This window comes from Hipposideros armiger, unplaced genomic scaffold (assembly GCF_001890085.2).
Source record: "Hipposideros armiger isolate ML-2016 unplaced genomic scaffold, ASM189008v1 scaffold_24, whole genome shotgun sequence".
NCBI lineage: Eukaryota > Metazoa > Chordata > Mammalia > Chiroptera > Hipposideridae > Hipposideros > Hipposideros armiger.
This window is the reverse complement of record NW_017731374.1, coordinates 2,828,707-2,856,542: the sequence shown is the minus strand read 5'-3', so window position 1 is coordinate 2,856,542 and position 27,836 is coordinate 2,828,707. Positions and strand designations below refer to the sequence as shown.

The following is a 27,836-nucleotide window of genomic DNA, read 5'->3' as shown; positions in this document are numbered from 1 at the left end:
TGATTCATGTGTCTGCAGTGGGGCGATATTAAGTGATGCTAACAAGCGCTCGGGGGCTGCTGCTGCTGCTGCTGGTCCGAGGACCACATTTTGAGTAGCAAGAGTCTAGAAGGACCAAATCTGTGTCTGTGGGAGACTCGTGCAGGGAAGTAAGAGAAACGGGGAGACTGGGAGAAAGCACGGACGAAGGGAAGCCGCTAAGGAGAGGGAGGGCGAGGAGAGGATGCTCGGAAGAAGGGGGGAGGCTTCGGGCCCCAGCGAGGATGCGCAGATCAAGGCCAGGAGGCGGCGGGCGCCCGCGGCTCCGCGACTGCGCGGGCTGCGAGCTGGGGGCTGGCGGCGGCGGCGGCGGCGGCGAAGTCCCCGCTCCTTGCCCGCTGCGGCCGGAGCGGCCTGGCTGCGGGATCTGTGCGCAGCGATGGCGCGGCCGCCGGGGCAGAGCCTGGGGGCCTGGGCGCCGTTGCTCTTGCTGCTGCTGGCCGGGCCCGCCGCCTGCATCGCCAGCCCGGCGGACGACGGCGCGGGCCCGGGGGGCCGAGGACCCCGGGGCCGCGCGCGGGGCAACACAGGCACGGACGAGGCGGTGCCGCGCCACGACTCCTCCTACGGCACCTTCGCCGGGGAGTTCTACGACCTGCGCTACCTGTCCGAGGAGGGTGAGGCTGCGGGAGGCTGCGGGGCTGCGGGAGGGGAGACCCGGGGTGGAGGACGCGGGCGGTGGCAGGAGCCCGGGCGGGGGCGAGGAATTGGCAAAGATGCGAATGCGAGCAGCTCTGGCACAGTCGAGGCCCGGACAGAAAGTGCACAGCTCAGACCCCCATCCGCCTGGAGAAGGGGTCTTAAGAGCTGGCAGCGCCTTCCACCCGCTGCCCGCTTTACAGATGGGGAGACTGAGGCCAGGAGAGAGAGCTCTCCCAGTTTTCAGCATTTGACCTCCACCCTTTCTGTCAAGGGGTTGGGGTAGAAGGTGTTAGGGGAGGAGGCTGCCATCTGGCCTGGGGCGTGAGAGATTAGAGCAGCTGGTGGGTAGCAGAGATCCCGACTTAAAGAGATATGTTTCCTTATTTCCCCTCTGTCTGTATTGACCTAGATTTGCAATGACAATCGCCCCAACCTCCTAGTGTTCTGTTCGTGCTCACTGCCCTGCCAGCAGAGCTGGGTCACATCTCCTTGTCTATGTTCATTCCACTTCTTTTATGTTGTCATGCATATTATGGTCCCCCAGTGTGAGTCACCACTGTTGGGGCCTGCTGGACCCAGAGACCGGGGGTTTGTCAGCCACAGACCACCCTGTAGAGCTGCTTCAGTGAGCCCAAAAGCCAAGTTGATTGTGTTCAGAAGGAATGGAAATTGGCTTCTTTTTTCCTGCAGTTTGGAAAGTAGTGATTTTCCTTTTTTACTGTCAAGAGGAACATAAAATAAATAAAAAAAGTCAGGGTTTGAAATGTTGTGTGTCCCAGCAACTAATAGGATGCTAGGAATATCTGTTACGTAGGACTAGATCTAGCTACCTACAACAAACAAAAATTAATAGCTTAAATAAGATAGAAGTTTCTCTGTCATGTAAAGAAATCTAGAAGGAATCCAGAATTGGTCATCAGAGACACTGGGTCCTGGTCTTCTGCTTCTTCACAATTCTTAGCTTGTAACTTCGTGATCCAAAATGGCTGCTTGATCTCCATCCATTACGTTTACTTTCCAGACAGTAGGAAAGAGGAGATGGGAAGGTTACTGACTATAAGGAGACTACTCAGAAGTCCTATACAACAACTCTTACACTTCATTTGCCAACTTAGTCATGTGGTATCTCACAGGTGTGAAGGAGGCTAAGAAATGTAGCCTTTTAGCTGGGAAGTAATATACCCAATTAAAAATTGGAATTATTGTATTAAGGAAGATGGAGAAAATGGATTTGGGGAAATACGTTATTTGGGTAGAGGCTTAACTGCTGAAACAGAGACATCAGCATACAGTGGCTTAAATAAGATAGTTTATTTTTCTCTCACATGGGTCTGGTTGGTCTGGGCTGGTGGGACAGCTGTGTTCCACAAGGTCATTCTGGGACCTAGGTTTCTTCCATCTTGTTGCTCTACCATCCCCTAAGGCTTTATCCTCATCTGTTGGAAGTTGAGTTGTTGCATGTATTTGTTCAACCTTGAAGAAAGGAGAAAGAAGGGAAGTTTGGGACAAGCAGTTTCCGTGTAGACTGGTTGCACAGATCACTGCCGCTTACATTTTTTTTTTTTTGGCAAGCACATAATTATATGATCTAGCTGCAAGGGAGGCTGGGAAATGTAGTCTTCTAGCTGGGCAGCCATATGGCCAGGGAGAAGGAGAGAATGGGGCAGGGGAACGGGGGGAGGAGTACAACAAGCAGAAGTAGAATCTGTCACTCTGGAAAAGAATAAATATTTCAAAGTCCATGTAATTCTGAAAGCATCTAATGCATATTTATTCTGTTCATAGTCAGTCTAGCACATTGCCAGGTGACTGAGACATGGCATATGAGACCTTATACCCTCATTGGGCACATGGACCTAACAAATGGAGAACAAGGTCAGATGCTATACGTCAGTTTGTATATACAGAACAAATGAAGTTAATTGTATAGTCCAGACAGTTTTATAAACATGAACATCAGGTGGGCTGCAGCCATAAGGAAGGCTTTATAGAATTAGCCAGGAAGTGTGAAAGACTTTGATGGTGGGGAGCATTTAAATGAGGTGACCGCACAGGGGCAGTAGGTCATGCCATGTGTGTACGAATTTCTAGTTTGTCTGCTTGCCCGCCTCACCCATTCTGCACATACAACCTGAAGCTCGGCTCTAACCTTCGAGTATCTGTGATGGTTCCAAACTTCTCTGTGGATGAAGCTTCAACACCTTCATCTGGAGTTTTCTCTCTGGCCCAACTTGCTTTTACATCCGTCTCTCACTCCTCCACCGCTCACCCTGAGCTTTGGCTGTCTATTCTTCTACTCTTCTGTCTGACCAGCTCACTTATGTGTTATATGCCCGTCCTACAACCATCTGGTGGGTGCTAGTGGGATGTTTGTGGGGTGAGCCTTTCAGGGGCAGCACCTAGATTACTCTGGGCCTGGGCCTTAGCTCTGTGAGTCTTAAATAGGGACTTTCCCAAGATCCTTAGAAATAATCAGTGACACTGCCTTCAAAGGGTACTACCCAAGAGGGAAAAGCAGAGCAGGAAATATCCCAGAAGGGTGTCCCAGCCAGAAGGTGAAGGAAAAAAGGATGCCAGGAAGCCGTGTCCCAAGCCATGGTGAGGCCCAATAGCATGAAGACTCAAAATAGTTGGTGGATTCAGGAAATGAGAAGTAGTGGGTGGCTTTTCTTGGAAGGAATTCAGTGGGGAAGGAAGGAGGGAGGCCGACTGATTTTGCAGGAGGTGGCAAATGAGGAGGTAGAAATAGTACCTTTAAGCTATTCTATCAGTACAAATGGGGTTGTCTTTTTCTAATGATTGGGTAACTTGTTTTCTCTATGCAGGGTACCCCCTTCTCAGGGTCAAAGTAGCCAAGGAACTGAGTTTTTTAATGAAAAGATAGTTTAATAATATGAAATTAGAAAAAGGGAGTTAGAATATTGAGGTGGGGATGGAGAATTCACTGAAACTGTGGGGAGCCCACTGACCAGTACACATCCTGTCCAGAGACCATTTCTCCAGTGTCCAGATTGCCCACGACCCTCAAAGCCAGAGGCTGCACACTGGCTGATTTGGTATCTGTAATCACCCCCTAACGTGTTCATTTTTTAGTTTAAATTACATGTTAGTTTACCAATGCTAGTTTTCAGAATTCTTAAGGATTCCCACTGTCTTAGCCTATACAACTCATCCTTATTCTCCCAACTCAAATGTCACCTCATAGGGAGCCGTCCCTGATTCTCTCCTCCCATTCCCTGCCACTAGGCAAGGATGTCCTCCCATCGCACACCAGCCCTGCCATGACCCTATTTGCTCTCTATGGTCAGGAGTTTGAATAGGGTCTTAGTGCTTGAACCCTGCCATTCATATCTCTTTCTCTTGAGGTTCTCAATCTAGAATCTATATAGTATTCAGGACATCAGTAGAATGGAGAACAGGTCACCACATGATTGTGGGCAAATAGCCTACCTATTCAGAGAGTTCTCTGAAAAAACTGAGCTGGGTGTTGGCTTAGGGTGAAGTCCCAAAGTGAAGCCTCCTGCTGTCTTCTCCCTGCTGCTAGGCCACGTCTGAGGAGAAGACCCTGAGCCTTACCACAGCCACACGAGTGGTGCTAGCTGGCTTGCCCTTGGAGCCATACCCTGCCTGGGAAGGAAAAAGGGAACACCATTCGTGCTTGCTTATCTTCAAGGCACTTGTAAAACGTGGCCCAGTTATTGAGTTTCTGACCATTGAGTTCTTATCACAATTTTTCCTATCTTGGTAATGAGCGATTAAGGCAGCCAAGAGAAGACAGAAGTTGGAAGAAAGGGCCGAGTTTCCTTCAGCTGCTTGCATTCTTCCCACGTCGACCATGTATCACATGTGGATGAACATTTGGGAGGCACATGTTTCAGCGCTTTTCCCCTTATGGTGCATAGACATTCACTATCTAAGAATAAAAGACCACACGCACATACCCTTTTAAAAAAATTTATAGTATCTCTTCATTTGTGCTTTGGTTTGAACAAAGACAGTATCACCTTGTTCAGTGAAAAAGAAAAAAGTAGAAGCAGTGTATATATACTGTTCATAGGTGGGAGATAGCTTACAGTTGCTGAATCTTTCACTGAAACTGAGATAGGAAAATAAAACTGAAACAACTCACCATAAAGGTAAATAATTTAAAAGTAAATAATTTATTAAAATAATCTACATCTTTAAAGATAAATGATCTACATGCAATTTATCTTTGTATCCCCCATGAATCTAGCCCCAAAATAACACTAATTGGAGCTGTTAATAAGTGCTTACTGTGTGACAGGCACTGTTCTAAGTCCCTTATCCATATTAACTTTCATCTTTATAGCAACACTCTTGACTTACATATTACTATTATCTTCACTTTAGAATTAAGGAAACTAAGTCACAGAAAATTTAATGATCGCAGCTAAAGTCACACAGGTGTCCAGCTTGCCTGTAATGGAGAGCCCCTGTTGACATGATAGGCACTAAGAAAGGCAGTGGGACAGGCAGAATGGGGTATTTTATGGGTAAACTGGAGAAGAGGGCCTTGACATTGGTAGGGCAGGCCGTTGGGAGCTGCCGGTTCCTAAGTGGTGGTGTGCCACCGTGAAAGCTTTGCTAAACAGGCTCCGTGTATGTGGAGCTTTCCACTTTACCAAGTCCCATGACATTTCTACTTCATTATATGATTGATAAGCAGAAACAACGATTCAGGCAGTCCAGAAAGAGAAAGAGGCTGATGCAGTAGCTCTCAGAGATTTTGAACAGATAATTTCTGGTTAAAACTTCAAGGAATCAAGTACTAAATTAATACCTGAGGGCTGGGATCCAAGCAGTTAATTGGAAACAATAAATAGCAGACCAGAAGCCATTAGCCACCCAGAGGAGCATGACAAAACTGGCTCAAGGGATTGCAAAAACGGAACAGATAGTGTCCCTGAATTAGACAAGAATCACAAAACCATACTGAGAACCTGAAAAAAATCAACCAAGAAAATAAGTACCTTTCAAATTACAGAAATAGGGAGAAAAAATGGCTTCAATTGTTCTCCAAAACAGAACAGTGAGAAGGGTTTGTAGAACACACGTGAGAAGCAAGAAAGAGAAGGTGCAAAGAAAATTATTTTTTGCCCTAAGCCAATATTATTTGGTCTCAATCCAAGTTTTTATTTTAGAGACAAAGGAAAAAAATAGCACCAAAAATGGAAAGCAGAGGGAAAAGAAAAACCAAAGAGCCCAAAAAACCCCCAAAAAACCAAACAAAAAAACCCAAACCAGTAATGAAAATGGGTGAGTGGACAAAGTTAAGGGGAGAAGGAAAGCTGGCCATGTCCGGGTGGTCTAACCCATATATCTCATGACTAAGGAGACAAATAAGTATAGGAGAGAGAATGGTGGAAAAATGGGGCGGGCCAGTAAAGGTCTTTAAACAGTGTTGTGACCAGATTGTCTGTCTTAGAAAGATGACACATGGTGGAAGAGGTAGAAGGGAGGTGGGGGGACCTGATAGGAGACGGTACAACAGCCAAAGGGCAGGCTCAGGTTTCTGAGGTGGGAGTAAAAGGAATGATGACGGAGTACATGTTCCAGGTGGAGGACGCTGGGGTTGTGGTTTCGGGGCTGGGAGACTGTGGGTGGGTTGAGGGATTCTTTCCTGCTATAGACAGCATAGGAGGAAGGACACGAGGGAGGGGGCGGAGCTCAGTGTTAGACATATGAACTTGATTTTCTGGTGAAATATCCAGGTAGAAACACCTGGAGGCAGTTGATTGTCGGGCTAAAATGCTGATATAAGAAAAGAAGAAATGCCAAAAATTATGAAAAGAAAGAAACATTAAAAGAAAGCAGAAGGAAACAATAAACTAATAAAGATATAGCAAAATTTAATGACATAGGAACCAAGTGATTCTTCGAAAATATACACAAAGTGGATAAGTGTGTTAGGGTTATTCAGAGAAACAGAACCTGTGTGTGTGTGTGTGTGTGTGTGTGTGTGTGTGTGTGTAAGAGTTATGCTACAACATGGATGAACCTCAGAATCGTTTTGCTAAGGAAAAGAAAAAGTCATAAAAGACCACGTTGTATGTACATGAAATGTCCAGAAAAGGTAAATATTAAGACAAAGATCAGTGGTTGCCTAGGGCTGGGAGTGGTGGGGAGGGGAGATGACAGCGAAGGGTAAGAACTAAAGGGTATAGGATTTCTTTTAGGGGAGATAAAAATGTTCTACAGTTGATTATGGTGATGGTTAAGCAACCATGTGAATATACTAAAAATGCTTTAAAATGGCTGAATTCTAAGATACGTGAATTATATCTTAATAAAGCTGGTGCAAAATATTAAAACAATAGGTGTCTTCCATACGACTCCCTGGCTCTACTTAACCCAGCTCTGAATTCAGTTGTCATTACATCTGATTGACGGAATCAAAATCACCCAGAACTTGGCATCCAAGGTAGTTCCCTGGCCTCTGCTATACAGGCGGGTACACTAGGGAGAGGCTGACAGGAGCCAATCCAGCATTCCTGCCAACTTCCCCTTCTTTATTTTGTATTTCGTACATTTAAACCCTCACCCTTTCCCCTGGTTAGTCTTGGCCAGAAAAACATGTATCTTAGACTTTTCCTAAGAGCTAGCTTTTCATCCCCATTTGTGTGTGTGTGTGTTCCATTTCATTGATTCCTATCCAGATCTGCATTACTTCCTTCTTTTGTGTTTCCATTTTGAATTGAATGCTTAACTCATTTGTTTTCTTTCTTATTTTCTGATAAGTGTATTCAAAGCCGTAAATTTCCCTCTAAGCTCTGTTTTAGGTCCATGCCAAACATTTTGACCTGCAATGCTTTGATGGTCAGTATAAGTGTATCTTAATTTTCCTTATGATTTTTCTCTCTTTAATGCATGGGGTTATTTAATGTTGGCTGGTATTTTTATTCATTTCCAGCCACAGGTAATTTTCCAATATATACTTTTGTTAATGTCAAATATTATTGCATTGTAGTGAGAACGCATTTGTGTGATGTAGATTCTTTGTGATTTACTGATTTCTTTATGCACCAGTATATGGTCAATTTCAGTGGATCTTCCTTCTGCCCTCAAAAAGAAAATGATTCTGTATTTGTGGATTCTGTATATCTGATTGAACTTATTATTTGTATGATTCAAATCACCTATGTCTTAGTTTTTAAATGTTTGATTTTTCAATGCCAAGAATGGTATGTTGAATTACAAATGTTGATTCATGTATTTCTTTACATATCCCCATCAGTTACTGCTTTTATGTATTTGGAAGCTGTATCGTTATGGGTATATTGATCCTGAATTATTGTTTCTTTTATCACTATATAACATTATTTGCCCCTTGTTTTTTGTCTTCAATTATATTTTGTCTGATGTTACTGTCAGTTTTCTTATGGTTCACCTTTTCCTGGAATATCATTTTACACTCCTTCAAAAATTTTGTATAATACTTATGCATTTATTATGTCCATGAGTAAAAGCCTTCTGTAATTTTACTTTCTCAGACCATCCTTGTTTGGTTTTGCTAATAAGGTTATTTATTCTCATAAAATGAGTTGGGAACTATTCCCTTTTTTTCTGTTCTTTGAAATAATGTGTTTAATGTTGGCATTAGCTGTCCCCTAAATGTTTGATAGAGCTGTCTGAGCTGGAAGCTTTCTTGGTTGGAAGATTTTTTTTTAACTGACCCAATTTCTTTGATGGGTTATTCAGGATTTCATATTCTTCTTGAGTCAGTTTTTGGTTGCATTTTTCTAGGGATTTTTTTCCTTTAAATTTCCAAGTTAATTGACAAAAGTTGTTCATTGTACTCTTATTAGGTTGCTTTTTAAAAAAATCTATTTTTTATTAAGCTATAATTCACATTTTAAAAATTCACCATTTTAAAACATACATCTCAGTGGTTTTAGTATCTTCACAAGGTTGTACAACCATCACCATAATCAAATTTCAGAACATTTACATCATTCTAAAGAGTAACCCTGTACCCATTAGCATTCACTCCCAATTCCCCCTTTTACCCAGTCCCTGGCAACCACAAACCCACTTTCTGCCTCTATGAATTTGCATATTCTGAACATTTCATATACGTGAACTCATACACTATGTGGCTGTTTTGTGTCTGGTTTCTTTCACTTAGTATGTTTTCAAGGTTCATTCATGTTATAGCATGTATCGGTACTTCATCCCTTTTTATGGCTGAATAATATTCCACTGGATGGGCTTACCATCTTTATTTATCCATTCATCATATGATAGACATTTGGGTTATTTCCTGTTTGGGGCTATTATGAATAATGTTACCATGAACACCTGTGTACAAGTTTTTGTGTGAATGTATGTTTTTATCTTTTTTGGTATCAACATTTACATACAAAACTGAAAAGAACCAACAATCAGATATAACCAAGACACTGCAGTAAGGTTTCATAAAGAAGATCAGCATAAATGAAGCAAAAGCTCTCTTCTTCTCTAGCAATAATAAGATAGAAAATGTAAAAGAAAACAAGCTATTGTTTAAAATAGCAACAAAAACCTATAGCATCCAGATTTTACCTTACAAAGAATGCACTGGTCCTGTGTGGAGAAAAAATATTAAACTATTAAGAGACATAAAAGATATGAATAGAGAGCTATACCTTGAACTTGGAAGGAGTAACTTGGTATTATAAAGATGCCAATTCTCCCCCAGTTTATCCATACATTTAGTTCAATTTCAGCTCAGCAGAATTTTTGGAGAGAACTTGAAAAACTGATTTCTATACACTACATAGAAGAATCAAGTTCCATGAATTGCTAAGATAGTTTCACCTTGCTAGGTATTAAGAAAGGTTACAAAGCCTAGTAATTAAAATAGTGTGCTCCTGGCTCAGGAACAGTCAAATAAACCAAAACTGAACCAAAACAAAACAAAACAAAATCCAGAAATACCTAAATTTATATGAGAACTAGTAAATTATTGAGGTGTCATCAGAAATCACTCGGGAAATAATGAATTATTTAGGAAATGGGTTGAGAAAAATTGATTCGATGTAGGGAGAAAAATGAAACATTTCTTACCTCACACCATATAAAAAGTAAATGCTAAGTGGGTTAGATCTAAATGTGAAAGGTAGTACTGCCAAGTTAATAAAAAAACTTGTAGAGGAATATCTTCATGTCCTTAGAGTGGAGATTGATCTCTCAGACAATGCTTTAAAAAAGCCTGAACCAAAAGAAGAAATATTATTTCCTTGACTACATCAAATGTAAAGGTTTTGGTCCAAGGGGGAACATCACAGAAAAAAGTAAGATTGGTGGCAGACTGGGGGAAAAACAATTGCAATGTCTGAAACCAACAGTAAATTTATATCTGGACTACACACAAGCTCCCATGAAAAAGACCCAAAACCAAGTAATAAAAAGAGCAAAGAATCTGGATATGCTCGTACACGTCACAGAAAAGGAAACCTAAGTGGTTAATACAGATATGAGGAGAGATATTTAACCGCACTAGTACTTAGGGAAACACACATTAAAATAATGAAAATGTCCGATGATAAGTTCAGGGGAAGAGGTGGGACAACGGGGACCCTCAGGCACTGCTGATGGGATTGTAAACTGGTGCCATTATTCTGAATACTAATACCATCGAGCTTTGTGGAATTAAAGATGTGGCCCAGCTGTTACTCCCTGGGGTGATTAAAACAAAAACCTCTTGCATATGTCTTCAGGAAATGTGTGTGAGGATGCTTATCCCTTCATTATTTGAGAAAGCAAACATCGGAGGCACTTTAAGGTGTCCAGACTTGGGAGGATAGTTCAGAAGATGTTATATGCGCATCGTGGAGTACTATTCAGTCAGGAGTAATAAAAAGTCTCACCCTTACATAGTTGGATAGATTTCTAAAAGAAGATAAGAAATGGGATGAGATTCACTGCACAGTATCACTTGTGCAGGTTCAAAACATATACAAACTATATGTTTTTCAAGATATATAATATATATACAACACATACATAAAAATAGACACCTGGACAGTGGGTGGTAAGTTGTCATTAGTCTTCTCTGCTTGGTGCTTCCAGACCTTGGGCATGGCCATGGACCTGCCAGTGCAGTGCAGCTGTGGACAGCATAGCAAGGCAGCACCATTGGCATAGTGAGAAATTGTGCCTGGAACCTGAACTTTAGATCCAGGTTCAGCTGACGGCACTTTGGTAATGAGCTTACAAGGTAATCATGCAAGAGCCTTAGGAAGATGGTGCTGGGAATATGAAAGGCTTTTTGCAACCTGGCAGGACCTTAAATACTGGCATGCGGTTCAAACGTATTTTATGCCAAATAGATCATTTAATTCCAGGGGGAAATTGTGATATTGCTCTGCTTATATTCTGATGCCAACCCCAGCTAGTACACTGAAATTTATTTTTGGCATTAATGACCTGGAGTTAGCACAGACCCCACAAGTTAAAGGACATGGTCCACAACAAGACGATACTCATTTCAGACCAACTGGCTACAAATCTGGAGGTTCCTCACCACCTGCCTCAGATTCCAGAATTCACTAGAATGTCTCATCGAACTCAGGAAAGCACTATACTTACAAACCCAGTTTTGTTATAAAGGATACAACTCTTGAACAGCCAATGAAGACACATACAGGGCATGGTTTGGGGGGGGCTCCCGAATGCAGAGTGGAATCAGGGCATGTCACCCTCCTGACACATCAGTGTGGTCACCAACTAGGAAGTTCCACTGAGCCTCAGTGTCCAGAGTTTCTATTGGGGTTCCATTACATACACATGATTGACTTAATCATTGGCTACATAACTGAAGTCAATTTCCAGCCCCCTACCCCCACCCCCAACTCCCTGGGGAAGGGGTTAGCTCAAAGCCCCAACCCTCTAATTACATGGTCGGTCTTTCTAGTGACCAGCGCCCATCCTGGGGCACTTCTTCTATAGCATAAACTCAGGTGTGATTCCAGGAGCTCATCAGTAACAAAGACAGTCTTATAACTTGGGAAATTCCAAGGATCTAGTTTCTCCCAGGAACAAAAGCCAGTCAAATTCTTTATTATTCAACAGTTTAGAAAACAAGGGGAAAATATTGTTATTAAATGGATACCCAAACACATTTGACTAAGCACAAGTCCCCATTCAAAGTTTTAGAAACATACAAGATAATAGGAAATTAGTGCTAGAAAAGGCCTGAGACATAAGCCATTTACCAACACTAATAAACTAGTTAGGTACATTTGTAAGTGAGCTTTGTTCCAAAACTTGCTCTTATTTGGGGCTTAGAAACCCATTCTTCTTACAGACACAGTCTTACCCAATAGCTATTAGTTAGTTCTCAGTCTAGTTTACAAAATTTAGTAGTGATCCAGTAGTAATAGGATGGCATTTATTGAGCTGGGAATCTGCTGTATGCCAATGCACTATTCTAGATGCTAGGAAGTAGTAAGAATAGTATGTTTGAAAAAATGGAGGAAGATGGGGAACCTGAGTCACAAGCAGCATTACAAGAGATTGTCAGTCACTTATAGAGTCTTAAAATGTAAGTACTCATTGCATTTCTGGAAAAATATTCTGAGAAAAAAATGGCCTCAGCATTGAAATGTTAAATACGAGGAAGAACAAGAGAGGTCTGACAATTAAGTTAGTGAACTTGTTGCAATGCTGTTGCCAACCTTTTTTGATATCAGAGGGATTATTCATTATGAATTGGTACCAACTGGACAAACAATTAACCAAATTTACTATTTGGAAGTGCTGAAAAGGCTACGTGAAAAAGTTAGACAAAAACGACCTGAACTTTTCACCAACAATTCATGGCTCTTGCATCATAACAATGCACCAGCGCACACGGCACTGTCTGTGAGGGAGTTTTTAGCCAGTAAACAAATCACTGTATTGGAACACCCTCCCTACTCACCTGATCTGGCCTCCAATGACTTCTTTCTTTGCCTGAAGATAAAGGAAATATCGAAAGGGAGACATTTTGATGCCATTCAGAACATCAGGGGTAATACGACGACAGCTCTGATGGTCATTCCAAAATGGCCTTGAAGGGTGGACTAGGCACTGGCATTGGTGCATAGCTTCCCAAAGGGAGTACTTTGAAGGCGACTGTAGTGATAGTCAGCAGTGAAGTACATAGCACTTTTTCTAGGATAACTTCGAGAACTTAATTGTATGAGTTCATATGTGAAGAACCATAACATAGTTTGTTGCATTGAGTAGGTGCTCAATCAATATTAAGGGGAAAACAAAGACCTCATCCAAGGCAGGATTCAGTCTATAGTACTGAAATGGATATAGATCTTGGCATAAAATAAGCATAAATAGAAAAAGTATGCATTTGGCCCAATTACTTAAATGTGGTGAAAATGAGGCTGTATTCTAATATGTGATCAAGTTCTAGGGCAGTAGTAATGAACTCCAAAATGCACAGCCGTGTGCGAGGAAAGTGTGGCCCAGTGGCTTTTTTCCTTAAAGTATAATTAATAGAACAGAATAAACAAAACGTCACTTTAAAAACATGACAAATCACAAGTGACTTCAAAATAATGAGAAAGGTTAAAAAAATTGAGTAATTTTTGAAAGTTTGTATTTCTCCACCTAATGTCTGTGGGTGATTTTATTTATTCATTCGGCAGTCACTTATTCAGTGTCCAGTGCCAAGCACAATGCAGGGCAGAGAATACAAGATGAATCACACATGGTTCCTGTGTGCATGGAGGAGATAGCCTAGGAGAAAAATATTTCTGTCACAAACTGGAAGCAATGCAGACTTACCCTTCAATGTGTGGTTAAATGCATGCTAAGTAATGTTGCAAGAAAGATACACAGCTGTTAGAAATGATGTGTTTAAAGAATTCAGTGAGATATGAAAATGTTATATACAGCTTAATGAAAAATGGAAGTTCACAGTAATGGAAAAATCCTATTACTGTATATACAAATGGAAAACCTCTACTATCAAATATATAAATGTATTATTGTTAATTTTTTTTTTCTCTTAGAGCATGTGTGTATTTTACTATAACTGTGATTTCTAAACTCCCAGGGGGCAGTGGTGAGGCAGTGGTTATAGGAAATTGTGTCCCCTCTCCGCGCTTCAGGTTCCTTACCTATAAAATGAGGGAAACGCCTCCTGTCTCAGGTAACAGGTAAGACTCAGTTCAGAGATGTGTGCCCTGCATTGTCCCCTCACGAAGTGGGTGATTAGGCTTAAAAACAAAGCCTTTTTCTGAGGCCCTGAACATTTCTAGATGCATGTGATAGAAAAATAGTACATGTATTTTTAAAAAATTTCATTGGAAAAGTTGTTACTGAACTTTCTAACTTATTTGTTCTCACTGCCTAGGTTACCCTTTCCCTACTGCTCCTCCTGTGGATCCATTTGCCAAAATCAAAGTGGATGACTGTGGACAAACTAAGGGATGCTTTAGGTTGGTAGATCTGCGAGTCGGGTCACTTTAAGACTAAGACATTGATGTACTTCTCACGGTAGTATTGAGATTGCATGGAGGTCGCTCTAACCCGGGGTCTGTACCCCTTCATAACTTGTCCCTGCTTATCCGGCAGGGGCGTGGGTGGCACAGGCAGCAATAGACAAGTCTAATACCTAATTCCTTTCCCAATAGTCATGACTTAGTGATCTCTGTATGATACTAACTAGTCATTAAGCAGTGATTATTGTATTTAGCTTGTTATCTCGGGTGTGGCGAGTCCTTACATGATTATTAGTAGTAGTCTATCAAGACATGATGGACTGGAGCTAGAAAGCAGTCATGTAGACAGTGGGCCTCCCACCTGGATAGCTCTGCTTTGTTGGAAAAGCCTCCTTTTCTTTGAATTCTTTCTTTCCTGAAACAAATTGTCCTTGAGTAAAGATTTTGTTGGCTACTGCTCTGTTTTTTTGCTTTTGTTTTTGTTTATTTTTGGTTTGTGTTTTTTTTTTCCTTGTTCAGTGCTCAAAGTCTTGGGAGGGGCAACTGAATTCTAGGGGTTTTGAGCTTTCTTTGGATTATAAGGGCTTCGAAGGAATTTTTTTAAACCCAGTAGTACTGGTATTGAGAAAGGTGGCTAGCAATGTAGAACTCTAGTGATTGAGGGATGTTTTTGAGAAGTGAAGGAATTCAGTGCCCTGCTAGCTTCAGAGTGACCTGTTTTCTGGCCCATTTACTCCTCTGTTAGCTTTTCTTAACGTTTTTCAGCTTTTTTCACCCCAGTTCCACGTTGTCTTGAACATACATCTCTTCCTGGCTGCTCAGAGTAGCTGCCAGCACGGTGGCACGGTCTCTGCCTCCCTCCTCAACCAATACTCAGCAGTTTTGTATCTTGTTTCTTCAGATACCTTCCATCTGAGTTTAGATTGTCCCGCCCATTGCTACAATTTTCTGTCATTTTGAAAAAGGGTTTAAAACAGTGTTCCTCTAACTAGGGCTCGTCAGTTCTTAAAGGATCCACAAGTTCTTTGTAAGAAAATTCAAGTTTGTGTTTTTAATAATGTTCCTTTAAAAAAAAAAAAAGAATGTATCTACAATCTGATTACTTGGGAAACGACCTTATACTGGTCCATGCGTTAGGGTCTGAATTTGTAATTGTGTTAGCACCAAGCAGCCCAACAGAGGAAAGCCGCATTTTATAAGGAGATGATACATTCCTGCTCAGCGACTGCCAGATGAGGTATTCATTTGGTGCATTGTACATATGAGGGCTTTGCAGCAGTTCAGACAGATGAAAGCGGAGGAGGGTGGAGTCAAGTGTTGGAGTAAGAACATGCTCAGTGAGAAGAACATTATTGTTCTGCGTGTAAGCAGAATTTTACTTCCGGTAAAACCACATTGTCCAGCGCATAAATGCTGCGAGTTTCAATGTTCCTGGCTTTGTAGTTAAATGTATATCTATTTTGTAAATCGATGTTAGTTTAATTGCAAATCTGAAAGTAAAATGGATTGGTATACATTTCATTCACAAAAATAATTTAAATTATTAACTTGGGGAATTTTTTCCTCTAAAAGGGATTCAGAAATAATTCGCTAATACCTGATATTTGAGAGACTCTAATATAGTGCACAGAACACTGGCTAGGAGTTTGGAGGCCCAGGTTCGAGTCCCGCTGCAGCTGCTGATGCACTGTGCAACCTCAGGCAAGCCCCTTCCCATCTCTGGGCCCAGTTTACATGTAGATAAAGTGGAGCACGTCATCTCCGAGGTCCCTCCTCACTGACTAAAACTGTGATTTTGAGCAGGTAGCAAAGATCTAATTTATTCAATTTTAGCATCCTGCCTGATACATAGATGCTCTCTTACTGTATTTAGAATAAGTAAATGAAGAAGCAATAATGTCTGTTTTGATATCTCCTATAGATATGGCAAACCGGGCTGTAATGCAGAGACCTGTGACTATTTCCTTAGCTACAGGATAATAGGGGCTGATGTGGAATTTGAGCTGAGTGCAGACACAGATGGCTGGGTAGCAGTTGGATTCTCTTCAGACAAGAAAATGGTAAGATGTACATCATGATAGAAGCAGATTTTTCTCTTTAGTTTGCTGTGCAACTTTAGATTTTAGAGAATGAGCATGGTTATGTTTCTCTAAGCTACCGTGACACTTTTAAATGAGAGAAGCTAATTTCTGGCATTTGATTGTCTTTTGCAAAACCAAAGCAAAGCAAAGAAATCCATCAAAGCAGTATAATGATTATATTAGTTATGACTCTCTGGTTGCAAATTAAAAAAAAAATCAAGCTAGCTTAAACAGAGACGAAAGAGTTGGTTATGAGAACACAAGATGTTTCTTGGTACCTGTATTCATCAGCTATTTCCACAGTAATGCTGCAAGAAAAGCTCCAAATCTGCATGGTTTTTGACAGTAAGCATTTATTTCTTGCTCACATGTGTGGGGATTAGCTGGGGCTCAGCTGGGCTTGACTCCAGTCCATGGGTTGGATTCAGGCCTCTTTCTAATCATGCTGAAACCAGCACCTACAAAGATATGTTGTTTTCATGGCAGAGGTAGAGCCATCTATGGTGCAAGAGCCATCCACAGCTTGTTTCAAACCTCTGCTCGCATTACGTCTGCTAACATTCCATTGCCCAAAGTTAAGTCACACAGCCAAGCCCAGAATGAAAGAGCAGGGATGTACACTCCCCCACTGAGAGGCCCTGCAAAGGTGTGGGTATATAATACCACCATAGGGGAGTGAAGCATTGGGTCTAACAATTCAGTCTTCCACAGTACCCATGAGCAAGAACACATCTGGACCTCAGAAAGGACTGTGACCAGGAACAGGCAGGGCTTCAGGAACCTAGGCAGCTGTCTATCTCTTACCTCAGCTTCTCTCTGTATCTCTACTGCATTCTACCCATCTTTCCTATCTTTTTGTTGAAGTTCTTCCTGAGATCATTGAGAATCTTTATAACCAGTGTTTTGAACTCTGCATCTGGTAGATTGTTTGTCTCCACTTTCTTTAGTTCTTTTCCTGGAGCTTGGTTTTGTTCCTTCATTTGAGACATGTTTCTTTGTCTCCCCATGTTGACTGCCTCCCTGTTTTTGTTTCTATGTATTAGCTAGAGCTGTAATGTCTCCCGGTCTTGGTAGAGAGATCTTGTATAATAGGGTCCTGTGGGCCCCAGGGTTATTGTCTCCCTGGTCACCTGAGCCAGGTGCTCCCACTGTGTTCCTTGTGTGGATTGTGTGTTCCCTCCTGTTGTAGTTAAGCCTTTGTTGCTGTTTACATGTTATTGAGAGGGATTGGACTCTCAGGCTGATTGGTTGTGAGGACTGGGTGTGACTACAGTGGAGGAGTTGCGGTGCAGGGGCTGACCCTATGGAGTGGGATTCACTGTGGCGGCGCTCCGGTGCCTGCCTAGTTTTCCCTTTGGGTATGTTGTTTGTGGAGGTGATTGGGTGGTGTTGGGAGTGGTCTGAAGCTGGCTACTGAGTGTATTGGTTCTGGGGTCTCTTAGGAGAGGCTTTGTTGTAGACCAAGATCAGCCGCTGCCCAGGACCACATGATAGGAGCTACAAAGTGATATGCAGATGATTGCCACTTGTTCTGGTGCCTGTGATACGTTACGCTGTGAATCGAGGCCAGCTGCTGCTAGTGCTAGGCTTGGGTTGCTTAGCAAGAAGTATGGGGCATGCTGAGGCCAGATGATGCTTGTTTGGGGTTTGTGAACCTTTGGAAGATTTTAGGAAAATCTACAGCATGAGCCAAGATAGGCCATTTGTATGGAAAAGCCATTGGAAGTGGCTTGTGTGGGCCCACTAATTGAGTGGGGCAGAGTCTCAGGGAATCACCAGGGAGGGGTGAATGTGTTAGCCAAGCTGATGGAGACTCAGACATGGCGCCCACTTGCATCTGCACCATGGATGTGGGGAGTGCTCAACAAAGGAACAATGGCTTCTGCCATTGTCTGGGAGAAAGCTGTGCCACCAGCCCCTGCCCTGAAGTCAGACAATTCAGTTCCTTCCCATATGTTCCCATTGTATAGGACAGATTTTTTTGTAAAATGACCCTCAATTTGGATTTGTTGATTATATCTTTATGATTAGCTTAGTTTATGTAGATTCAGCAAGAATATTAGCTATCAGGAGGAGCTTGATGTCCACTATTGTGATGCTAACTTTGATCACTTGGTTAAGGCATTTTAATGGCATTTAAAATATTGAGTTGTTGGAGGGCTGGCCAAGTGGCTCAGTTGGTTAAGCGCTCGTTCAAGAGTGCGAGCTTTGAGCAACAGCGGTTCGATGCCCAGTCTGAGCTAAGTTGCCACTGAGCTGCCAACAGGTGGCAGGATGGCTCAGCTAAAAAAAAAATAAATAAATAAAATTTTAAAAAAGTAAATAAAATATTGGGTTGTTGGAAAAGTCATGACGCATTTTTGCACCAAAAAACATAGAAAAGATACATCATGACTTTTCTGACAACCCAATAATTTGGGGGAGTGGGATTTCGCATTACAGAGGTGATGGAATATATATTTCTAAGTGAAATTTCTTTCTAGCAGAAAAGTTTGCAAAACACACCTTTGACTTTTTTCTTTATCGTTTTTCACATTAGGGTGGTGACGATGTCATGGCCTGCGTCCATGATGATAATGGCAGGGTCCGCATACAGCATTTCTATAATGTAGGCCAGTGGGCAAAGGAGATTCAGAGAAATCCTGCCAGAGATGAAGAAGGCGTTTTTGAGAACAATCGAGTCACCTGCAGATTTAAACGCCCTGTGAACGTTCCCAGAGAGGAAACAATTGTCGATCTACATTTGAGTTGGTATTATCTGTTTGCTTGGGGTCCAGCCATTCAGGGTAAGCCTACATTTTAGCACCTGGATTCAACACCAGACACCGCTGTGCTTGTGTTTATTATTTATTGGGCAAGAGAGTGATAAGCACTTTGGATAATATAAAAGAGAAAGGAGATATCCTGCCTCCTGAAGGTAATAATGGACTTATTATACACATGGACATATGGACAAATGGATAAGTTCTACGCATGCATAGCTAGAACAGCACAAGATAACATTTGATGAGCTCAGTGCTTAATGAAACAGATCATATGTGTGCTATATGTGGAGCATGTTCCCATTTACTCCTCACTCGTCCTTGAGAGGTATTAGGTCCTTATTTTAGAGAGATTAAGGAACTTGCTCAAGCCTATACCACTAGTTAATGGAAGAACAAAAATTCAAACCTATGTCTGTCTGACTTCAAAGTCAGTGAGTACTCTTAGCTCCTGTGCTCTAAATACAAAAATACTGAGCATTCTGGAGACTTCTCAAGAGATTGACACCAAGGGTTTCATTACTGCTCACTTTATGACTATTCTGATGGTCATAAATCCATCAAACTATCCTATAATTTAGCTCATCAATCCTCAAATTTTAACATGCATAGAAACTGCATGGCTATATCATTAAAGTGCAGTTTCAGTAGGTCTGGGGTGGGGCCTGAAAGTCTGCATTTCTAACAACCTTCCCACTGATGCTGGTCCATTGATGACCTCACTTTGGGTGGCAAGGCCCTTCAGCTTTCACCAACAAAACCCCAAGGATCTCATGAAACCTTTTAGAGGCTGCTAAAATCAAGGTACACCACGTCTTCAGCAATCCCCCAGATTGATCAGCCTAATGGCCTGACCAAGAATGGAAGGGAGTTATCTGCAAACCTTGTATGAGAACTGTTCTGGCTATCGGGGGTTGTATCTTTCTTTACTGTGTGCTCATCAACTATCTATTGCCTAATCTAATCTGTTTTGTTTTTTTCCTTCAAATTGTTTCCATTGATCGGTCTCGGAGATTTCATACCACTTTTTGCCTGTTTCTAATTGGGAAAACATTTTGATGCCTTCAGATTTGTGACATCTTTCCCATTCACTTATTTCCCAGATTACCGACAGTGGATCTGCATTTATATCTTTGAGTACTTTCAGTACCCTGGGAAATAAATTATATCTCAGCCTAGAGAAATGAACTCATTTAAAATAATGGGATTTGGCATCTAAAACTTTGGATTTGTGCATTGGTTTTGCCCCCTTGGTAGCTGTATCTAGCCTATATCTAAATTCTGAACTTCAATTTCTTTCTATCTAAAATGGGGATAATAATAATAATACTGACTTCATAGGATTATTGTAAGAATTAAGTGATAACCAGTATTTGAAATTGCTGTACAAATTGGAAAGTGCTGTACTTCGGAAGGTCATCTTCTTATGTATATTGCATAATAGCCTACTATTTGAACCTGCCTTGCCTGATAAGATCGTTCAGGACTTCTGTTGTTCTTCTCACGGTCTCCAAACAAATCAGGCACATTCCTATCCCATAGACAGGCTTGTGTTTTTCCTGTTTCTTGAATGCTCTTCTAACACCTCTCTATTGATCAAAACTATCCATCCTCTTAAGGTCTCTCAGAGGGGATACATTTTGAGCTGAGGTTTGAAGGGGAGCATGGATTAGATTTCTCTCGAGGAAGGCATAAACTAGAGTTGCTTGGTTAAGCCTAGGACTCCATGTAGGTGACCAATGAGTGAGGTTAGGTAGCAAAGATGAGTGGAATTTGTTCAGGGACAAATCTCGTGCCAACCTGAGGAGTTTGATTTGTGCTAACAGGAGCCAGCATTGACACTGGAGCAGGGAATTGACACGTCAAACTTGGCATGGCTTCCCCAGCAGATAGGACCTTAACAAGTCTCACTCTATTTCAAAGCATAACTTTGTTCTGCACTCACCTGCCTTAGTCTCTGTAACCCACTTTTCATGTGGATTATTTATATGGCTTATACCACAAGGATATTCATATGGATTAGGAGGTCAGGCACTTCTAATCGACGTCAGTTTATTAATCTCCTTTACATACAGTCTTTCCCTCTTTCCACTTCTATCCAGGTCAAAAAAAGTCTCCTGTCCAAATATTTATCTGATATCTTAATCCTTCTACGTTCTGTACCATTCCATCCCACTGTGCCAGGAAGACAGACAGACAGGCACACAAGAACACACCACCACCACTACCACCCACCATCGCACTTTCTCTGGTTTGGCCTGGGCAGGCTACTTCTCTATGTCCCACAGACAATGAGAGACAGGCCTCCATCTATAAGGAAGTTTAGTGTGGTCAGGAGCTGTTAATAATCCATATATAAAAATACGTATTTGAGAAAAAAATTAGTAGTTCTTGCTCTTTGAAATCAAAATACTGTTTTCCATTTGGTATTAATAAGGTAAAACTTATTAGAGACCTTAAAAGTAGGCATTCATTCAATATTAAGTAGCAGTCTTAAAACTGGGGTGTGGGCTGGCCTAGTGGCTCAGTTGGTTAAGAGCTTGCTCAAGAGTTTGAGCTCTGAGCAACAGCGGTTCAATTCCCGACCTGAGCTGAGCAGCCGTTGAGCTGCTAACCTGTGGCAGGATGGCTCAGCTTAAAAAAAAACAAACAAAAAAAGCAAAACAAACAAACAAAAAAAAACTGGGGTGCGATGGAGAGACCAATGCATTGTTTTGGTAGTGGGTGTGCATAGTCATGAGAACCAGTCTTTTTGAATAAATTTAATTTCTATGGTCTTCATTAAATTTACAATTATGGACAATTCTGATTGCTCTGATACTTGACTTCTGATCTTTATAATCACTGCTTTCGTATTCAGCATTAAAAACTTTTGTTTAGTTTTTCTGTTGTTTGTATGTATTATTTTAAATCTATGCTTTGTTTGATTGCCACCTTACTTTTTATTTCTTTGTTCAAGGCTCTATCACCCGACATGATATAGACTCACCACCAACTTCAGAGCGTGTTGTCAGCATTTACAAGTACGAAGACATTTTTATGCCATCAGCTGCCTATCAGACCTTCTCCTCTCCATTTTGTTTGCTTCTCATTGTTGCCCTGACCTTCTACTTGTTGATGGGAACCCCTTAATCACAGCTGCAAAGCCAACAGATTAAATGGATTAGAAAATCTTTAGTATAAATATATTTTTAAAGAATATTCAGTATAATTTTAGCTTCTATTATTTAAAAAAAGACTCCTATGATTTCAGCTTTTTTGGAAGAAAAAGCAAGCTTCTTTTCTAATCAAAGAGGATTGTGTAATAATGATCCCATACTTTTGGAAAGTACTTAAAATTTTTCTAAGCACTTTCGAGTAAGTTTTCTTATTTGAGCTTCACAACATCTCTGAGTTGGCTTGATGAAAATTACTATTGCCATCTTACTGAATGGGATTTGAGACCCAAGAGGGCTGCCTTTTTGTGACCCACATGCCCTGTCTCCTTGGCCACTTGGTCAGATAACACATAGCAAGGCAGAGAAAGAGCCAGACATAGAAATCATGTCTTTAAACAACCTTTACTCTTCCAACTATAACTCAGGAGACTTACATAGAGTATTATTACTAAAGCGAACTTCACTGGATGGCCCTAGTTCACAGACAGCCTTTTGGGCAGAACTTTCAAATTTCCATAAAGCTTAAGTGCTTTTGGATAATTAACACAGCTGATGGGGAGAGTGGGGGAGATTACAATGAGATGAAAATGATTCGTATTTATTTTAAATTTCCTCTGATCTAGTGAGTAGGTACGAGAAAACATTTTTTATTGCTGTTGGAAAGGTCAGAAACAGAGCTGAGTGTTCCTGAAGATTTAAAATTATGTTAATGATAAAAATATTGGCACTCTTAGCAATTAAAATTTGGACTCTTATACCACTCTACTTTATAAATTAAGGTATTCACCTGTGGTTACAGCTAATTCTGTTGTCAGAATCAGCATACACTGAGTATGATTAAATATATAATAGACTAATCATCTTAATAAAAATTTAAGGCATTTTGGTAATAAATCAACATTTTTGGAGATTGTAGAGATTTGGAGTAGAAACTTTTTAAAGATGAGATTTTTTAAATTAGAAAATGGGAAATGACCCATAAAGTGAATTCACCATTATCCATTGAGACTTGTTCAGACTTGTAAATTGGATTTGCAGTCAGCATAATTTATAATAATGCTTTGACTTAATGCATTTCCGTTTTTCCAAAGGAATCCAAAGGTTCTTTTGTGTCCAAATGTCTGTGTTAACAGCCATTTAGAGGAAAAGAATCAATAGATATGGTTTTGCTGCTGAGGCATTTCCACTGAGGAGCTCTGGAGTCCTCTGGCTTCCGGGAGTGGGGGGTGGGGGGGGGCATTGCTTTAAAGCTGGCTCCAACTTGGTGGTCTGTTTTGATTAAACAATACTGGAGACTGTGATTTCTAATGCCATCTTTGGAATTCATGTCAGAGGTGAAAATCCACCTGTAGGGAGATTTCAGATTCTTTTGGAACTGAACAAAAGAAAGGAAAATATTGAAATTCTGTGATGTTGCACAGATCACCAAGTACATCAGAGGGACGTAGGAGCTCATTGGAGATGGAGAGAGGTTACATGACATCAAGTGAGCAATGGAACTGGGTGGGGTTCAGACTCAAGACACCTGGTTCAAGTCCCTGGTTCCACTTGACTTCCATTGCTTCATCACTAAGCCCTCTGATCCCGGCTGAGGATGGCCTGTGAATCGCCTTCTAAGCTATAGTGGTTGTTTAGTAGTGAAGATACTAAGTCTGCAGGCACCCACATTGTAAATAAGAGAGCAAATATTTTTTATATTTCATTCTTTTATGTGTATAATAATAGTTCCGCTATAAATAGGTTAAAACTAAAGAGACTTCAGCTAGTCTCTCTAGCTGGCAGGGAAGGAATAAATTAATGGATTTTTCTTCTGCTTACATCTCAAGTCAAGCTAATTATTTCACGAATTGTTTCTGCTTTGATGACCAGTTTGACCAGTTTTGCACATTTGTGCTTAGAACGTTCAGTGATTTCTCATTGCCATTAGTGTAAAATGCAAACCACTTTGATGACCTCCAATATCTATCATCTTTTGTCAGCACTCCTCACTTGCTATGACCTAGCAAGACTGAACTGCCCTCAGTTCTTCAGACCTGCTTTCTCAGCTCTCATGTGCCCTATGCCCAAACATCCTCCACTTCCTGTGCTCACTAAACTCCTGCTCATCTTTCAGGTCTCAGTTTAAGTATTCCTTCCTCCAATCCACTGGATTAGGTAGGTTTAGGTCCCTGCCAAATGCTCCCATAGCATACTGGGCTTCCCCATATGGGCTTCCCCATCACACTTTACTATAATTGCTGGCTCGCCCTCCCTGCTAATTCCCTAGCAGGGACCATTTCTTGTAACTCGACATTGTAACAGACACTACTGCGTGGTAGGTACTCAGTAATCACTTGTTGAACGAATAAAGAAAACTGTACTTCTATGGCAAGTTTGTATGGTTCGGAAGACTTGTATTTCATACGCATTGTCAGACTGGACGTTTTTGTATTTTTCCACCTGTGATCAAACCATAAGCCATCCTTTTAGCAAACACTGAATTTTGTCTTTGGAAACATAAACAGAAAGGTCATTAGTAACAGTGCTGTTTTGCCTGCAAGACACAGTTGACGTTTTTAACAATAATCATTGTTCAAAAATAAGAATTCACAGACCAAGGATGCAGGACAGCATTTAACCATCATCTCAGAGAATCATGAATTTATCATTAAAACTATGAAGTAAAAACTCTGTGGACCCCAATTTCATTAATTTTTACCTAATATAAGAGAATCAACTGCTATTTTATCTCTGTATTCCATTTTCTAGCATAGTACTTGTTACCGGGGAGAGACATTACCGGTGTGTTTTTGTAAAATACCTGAGTAGAATACTAATGCTAGCTATACGTATCTAGTGCTGTTCTAAGCACTCTACATGGATTAACTCATTTAATCCTCACAACCACCATAGGAAGTCAATTCTATTATTAATCCTATTTTACAGCTGAAAAAACTGAGGCTAGTCATTTGGCATAAATTACCAGTGCTGGCAAGGACCTTAGAGACTCTTTAATCCAATGCACTAACTTTATAAAGGGCCTAGGGAGGAGATATGATATCCTACACATTCATACCTTAATGCACATCCATTAAGCCTTTTATTTAATGGAACCCATTATCCACACTCAAATTAGCCAGGTGTTTGTTTGTTTTTTCCCCCTTTACAATGAAAAGGACTTTTTATAATTCTAGTTGGGGAGAAAGGTATATTTTACTTTCTATCAGCTTTTTCTCTTCTTACATTTTGTTTCTTTATTTTACCAGTCATTTTAATGCTTTTAATAGTTTTTTTAAAATAATACACAGATTGAACAAGACTAGAATGTATTTGTCTTGGTTAATTTTTAAAAGTGGCTTGCCTAAAACCCAGGTGTTCTAACATGGAGTCCAATGCCCTTTCATTGCTCCCCTTTGGTTTCAAAGATGACTTGGTCAACATGATTTGAGATAAAGTGCAGGAGCCATATTTAATTATCTGAAGTTGGCTTTTGTCATTAGGAAAACCAGAAAGTTTGGACAACTCAGAGATGGATTTCCATCCCGGATGGTTTTTACTACTATTTCTGTAATTAAGTTTACTATCTATATACAGGATTTTGTGCTTAAAAGATATTGCTCCTGAGGTGGTGTGTCATTCTTAGTTCTAGCCTAGGGGTCAGCAAATTTTTTTCTGTAAAGAGACAGATGGTAAATATTTGAGGCTTTGTGGTCTGTGTGTCAGCTGTTCAACTCTGTTGTAGACAATACATAAACCAATGAGCATGGCTGTGTTCCAATAAAACTTAATGGACACTGAAATTTGAATTTCATCTAATTTTTACATGTCACAAATAGTCTTCTTTAGATTAAGAACAATCATTTAAAAATGTAAAAACCATTTTTAGCTTGCAGGCCACACAAAAGAGGCAGCAGGTTGGGTTGGGTTTATGGACCGTGGTTTTTTCACACTTGCTCTCAGCTAAGAGACACACCTATTTGTCAGGATCAGTTGTAAAGTACACTGCCAGTAATGTCTTACTGGTTAATTGTAAATAAGTTGAAGTTAGTACTTTGTTCATAAAATAAAATAAATGATAGCTGACTTATTTTTATCTCGATAATGGCATTTCCACGCACTTGCACTCTAACATATTTTCCAGAATTGATGCGAAAGAGGTGGCAGTTAATTCAGAGCTGGGCCAGCAGTTTTGTTTTACCTAAACTGTGGCAGTCGTGACTGACTTTTACTGTTGAATTGCCCTTCATGGTGGGGATTACAGTGTTTCTGAGTAATCCATTTCCCTGCAGACATTTCTTATTAAAGTTGGATCAAAATCTGCTACACCCACAGGAATGTTTTACACATGTGACAATGGCATCTATCTTGTGTATCATAATGGAAAAATGCTGGAGAACCACTGTAATTGGCCAAATGCTGAGATGTGTATACCTTGTTGTATATAATTGCATTGTATGTCTTTGTTCTCTAAACAGAATGGTTTATGTTTAGTGAACAGTTTGAGTATTCTCGGTGTTTGTATATATATATTTGTATATACACAATAAGCCTATATATACATACTATGACCATTTGAAGGTCTTTGCCAAGATTGTTTTTGTTGCTGATTTCTGGAATACTTTAAAACCCAAGAGATAAAACATTGTGTGTATTACAGGCAAAGCTACCCTTGAGTTTATAGCCATTTCATTTGTAGAAAGGATTCCTGGATCCTGTATTAAGCCTTGCCGTCTCCATTCAGCATTACATGAATCGTTTAGAATGTATAAAGTATCATGGTTGAGTTTTGGACTTTTCTATACTGCTAGTTAAGAAACCGAGACTAGTATTAACTGAGTATATGGCATGTTGATGCAATTCATACCCGTTTGTATTTAATTAGACTTTTTATTTAGTTATTCAATTATTTAGTTTCAGGTTGGACTTCTTGGTTTTTAGATTTAATAGAATGGCTTGAGTTCCTGTTCATGAAAAATGGGGGCTATGCTAAAGGCGATTTTAAATAGGACTGAAAACTTAAGTGAATCATCTATTTCTGTGGGATTTTTCACTTAAAATGGTATACTGATATTTAACTAATGTTTTCAGTGTTTCCCCCTGGATATTTGCTGTTGGGCAAATTCTCCTGGAGAGTAGAGAGTGATTCTCTTGGGTTTCGGGGTGCTGCAGGGGTTGTGGCATTCACCCAGGTCACTCGAGCAGTCACCATTTCATCCCATAGAATGTCCTGGCCCCCTGGAAGAGTAAATGCAGCTTCTCCACATGCCTTATTCCCACAGATGCGCTGAGATGCTGGATCAACCTGGCTCCAGGAGTATTAATATCCTTTTTTGAGACTGTCTATAAAATACTATTTTGTAAAAACTATGCCTTTAAATAGACATTGATGGGTTATATTTGTTTTATAATAATTGTGTACTTGATGTTCAATTGTGATTGATTTTGAGATTTATGTATATTTATAAGCCTATCCCCTGTGAATTTTTACTCTAACATGTGTGGTTACCTTACTAATAAACACATGGATTTCTATTTACGTAAAGTCATTGTAGCAATATTCCTAGATGCTCTCTAAATGATTGTTCTACCCATTTGCCATCACCGCTACTTTTATCCTTAGAGGATTATGTTACAGTTAGAATATATTAACTAGGACTTTAAGATAGAAATTCTCAACATGGTTTGGAATTCTTCCTGTTGATGTAATTAAAGTTAGTTTATAATTCCTTA

At 40.6% G+C, this 27,836-nt stretch overlaps 1 protein-coding gene across 1 annotated transcript; it reads left to right on the top strand.

Annotated features, from left to right (window-relative positions):
• Nucleotides 1-248: 248 nt before the first annotated feature.
• Nucleotides 249-27,836, top strand: FRRS1L (ferric chelate reductase 1 like). Its single transcript, XM_019635889.1, is given in 7 exon segments — nucleotides 249-290; nucleotides 292-363; nucleotides 365-656; nucleotides 14,039-14,123; nucleotides 16,048-16,186; nucleotides 18,747-18,993; nucleotides 21,929-27,836. Coding segments are annotated over 7 exon segments (1,035 nt in total). The 5' UTR covers nucleotides 249-263; the 3' UTR covers nucleotides 22,102-27,836.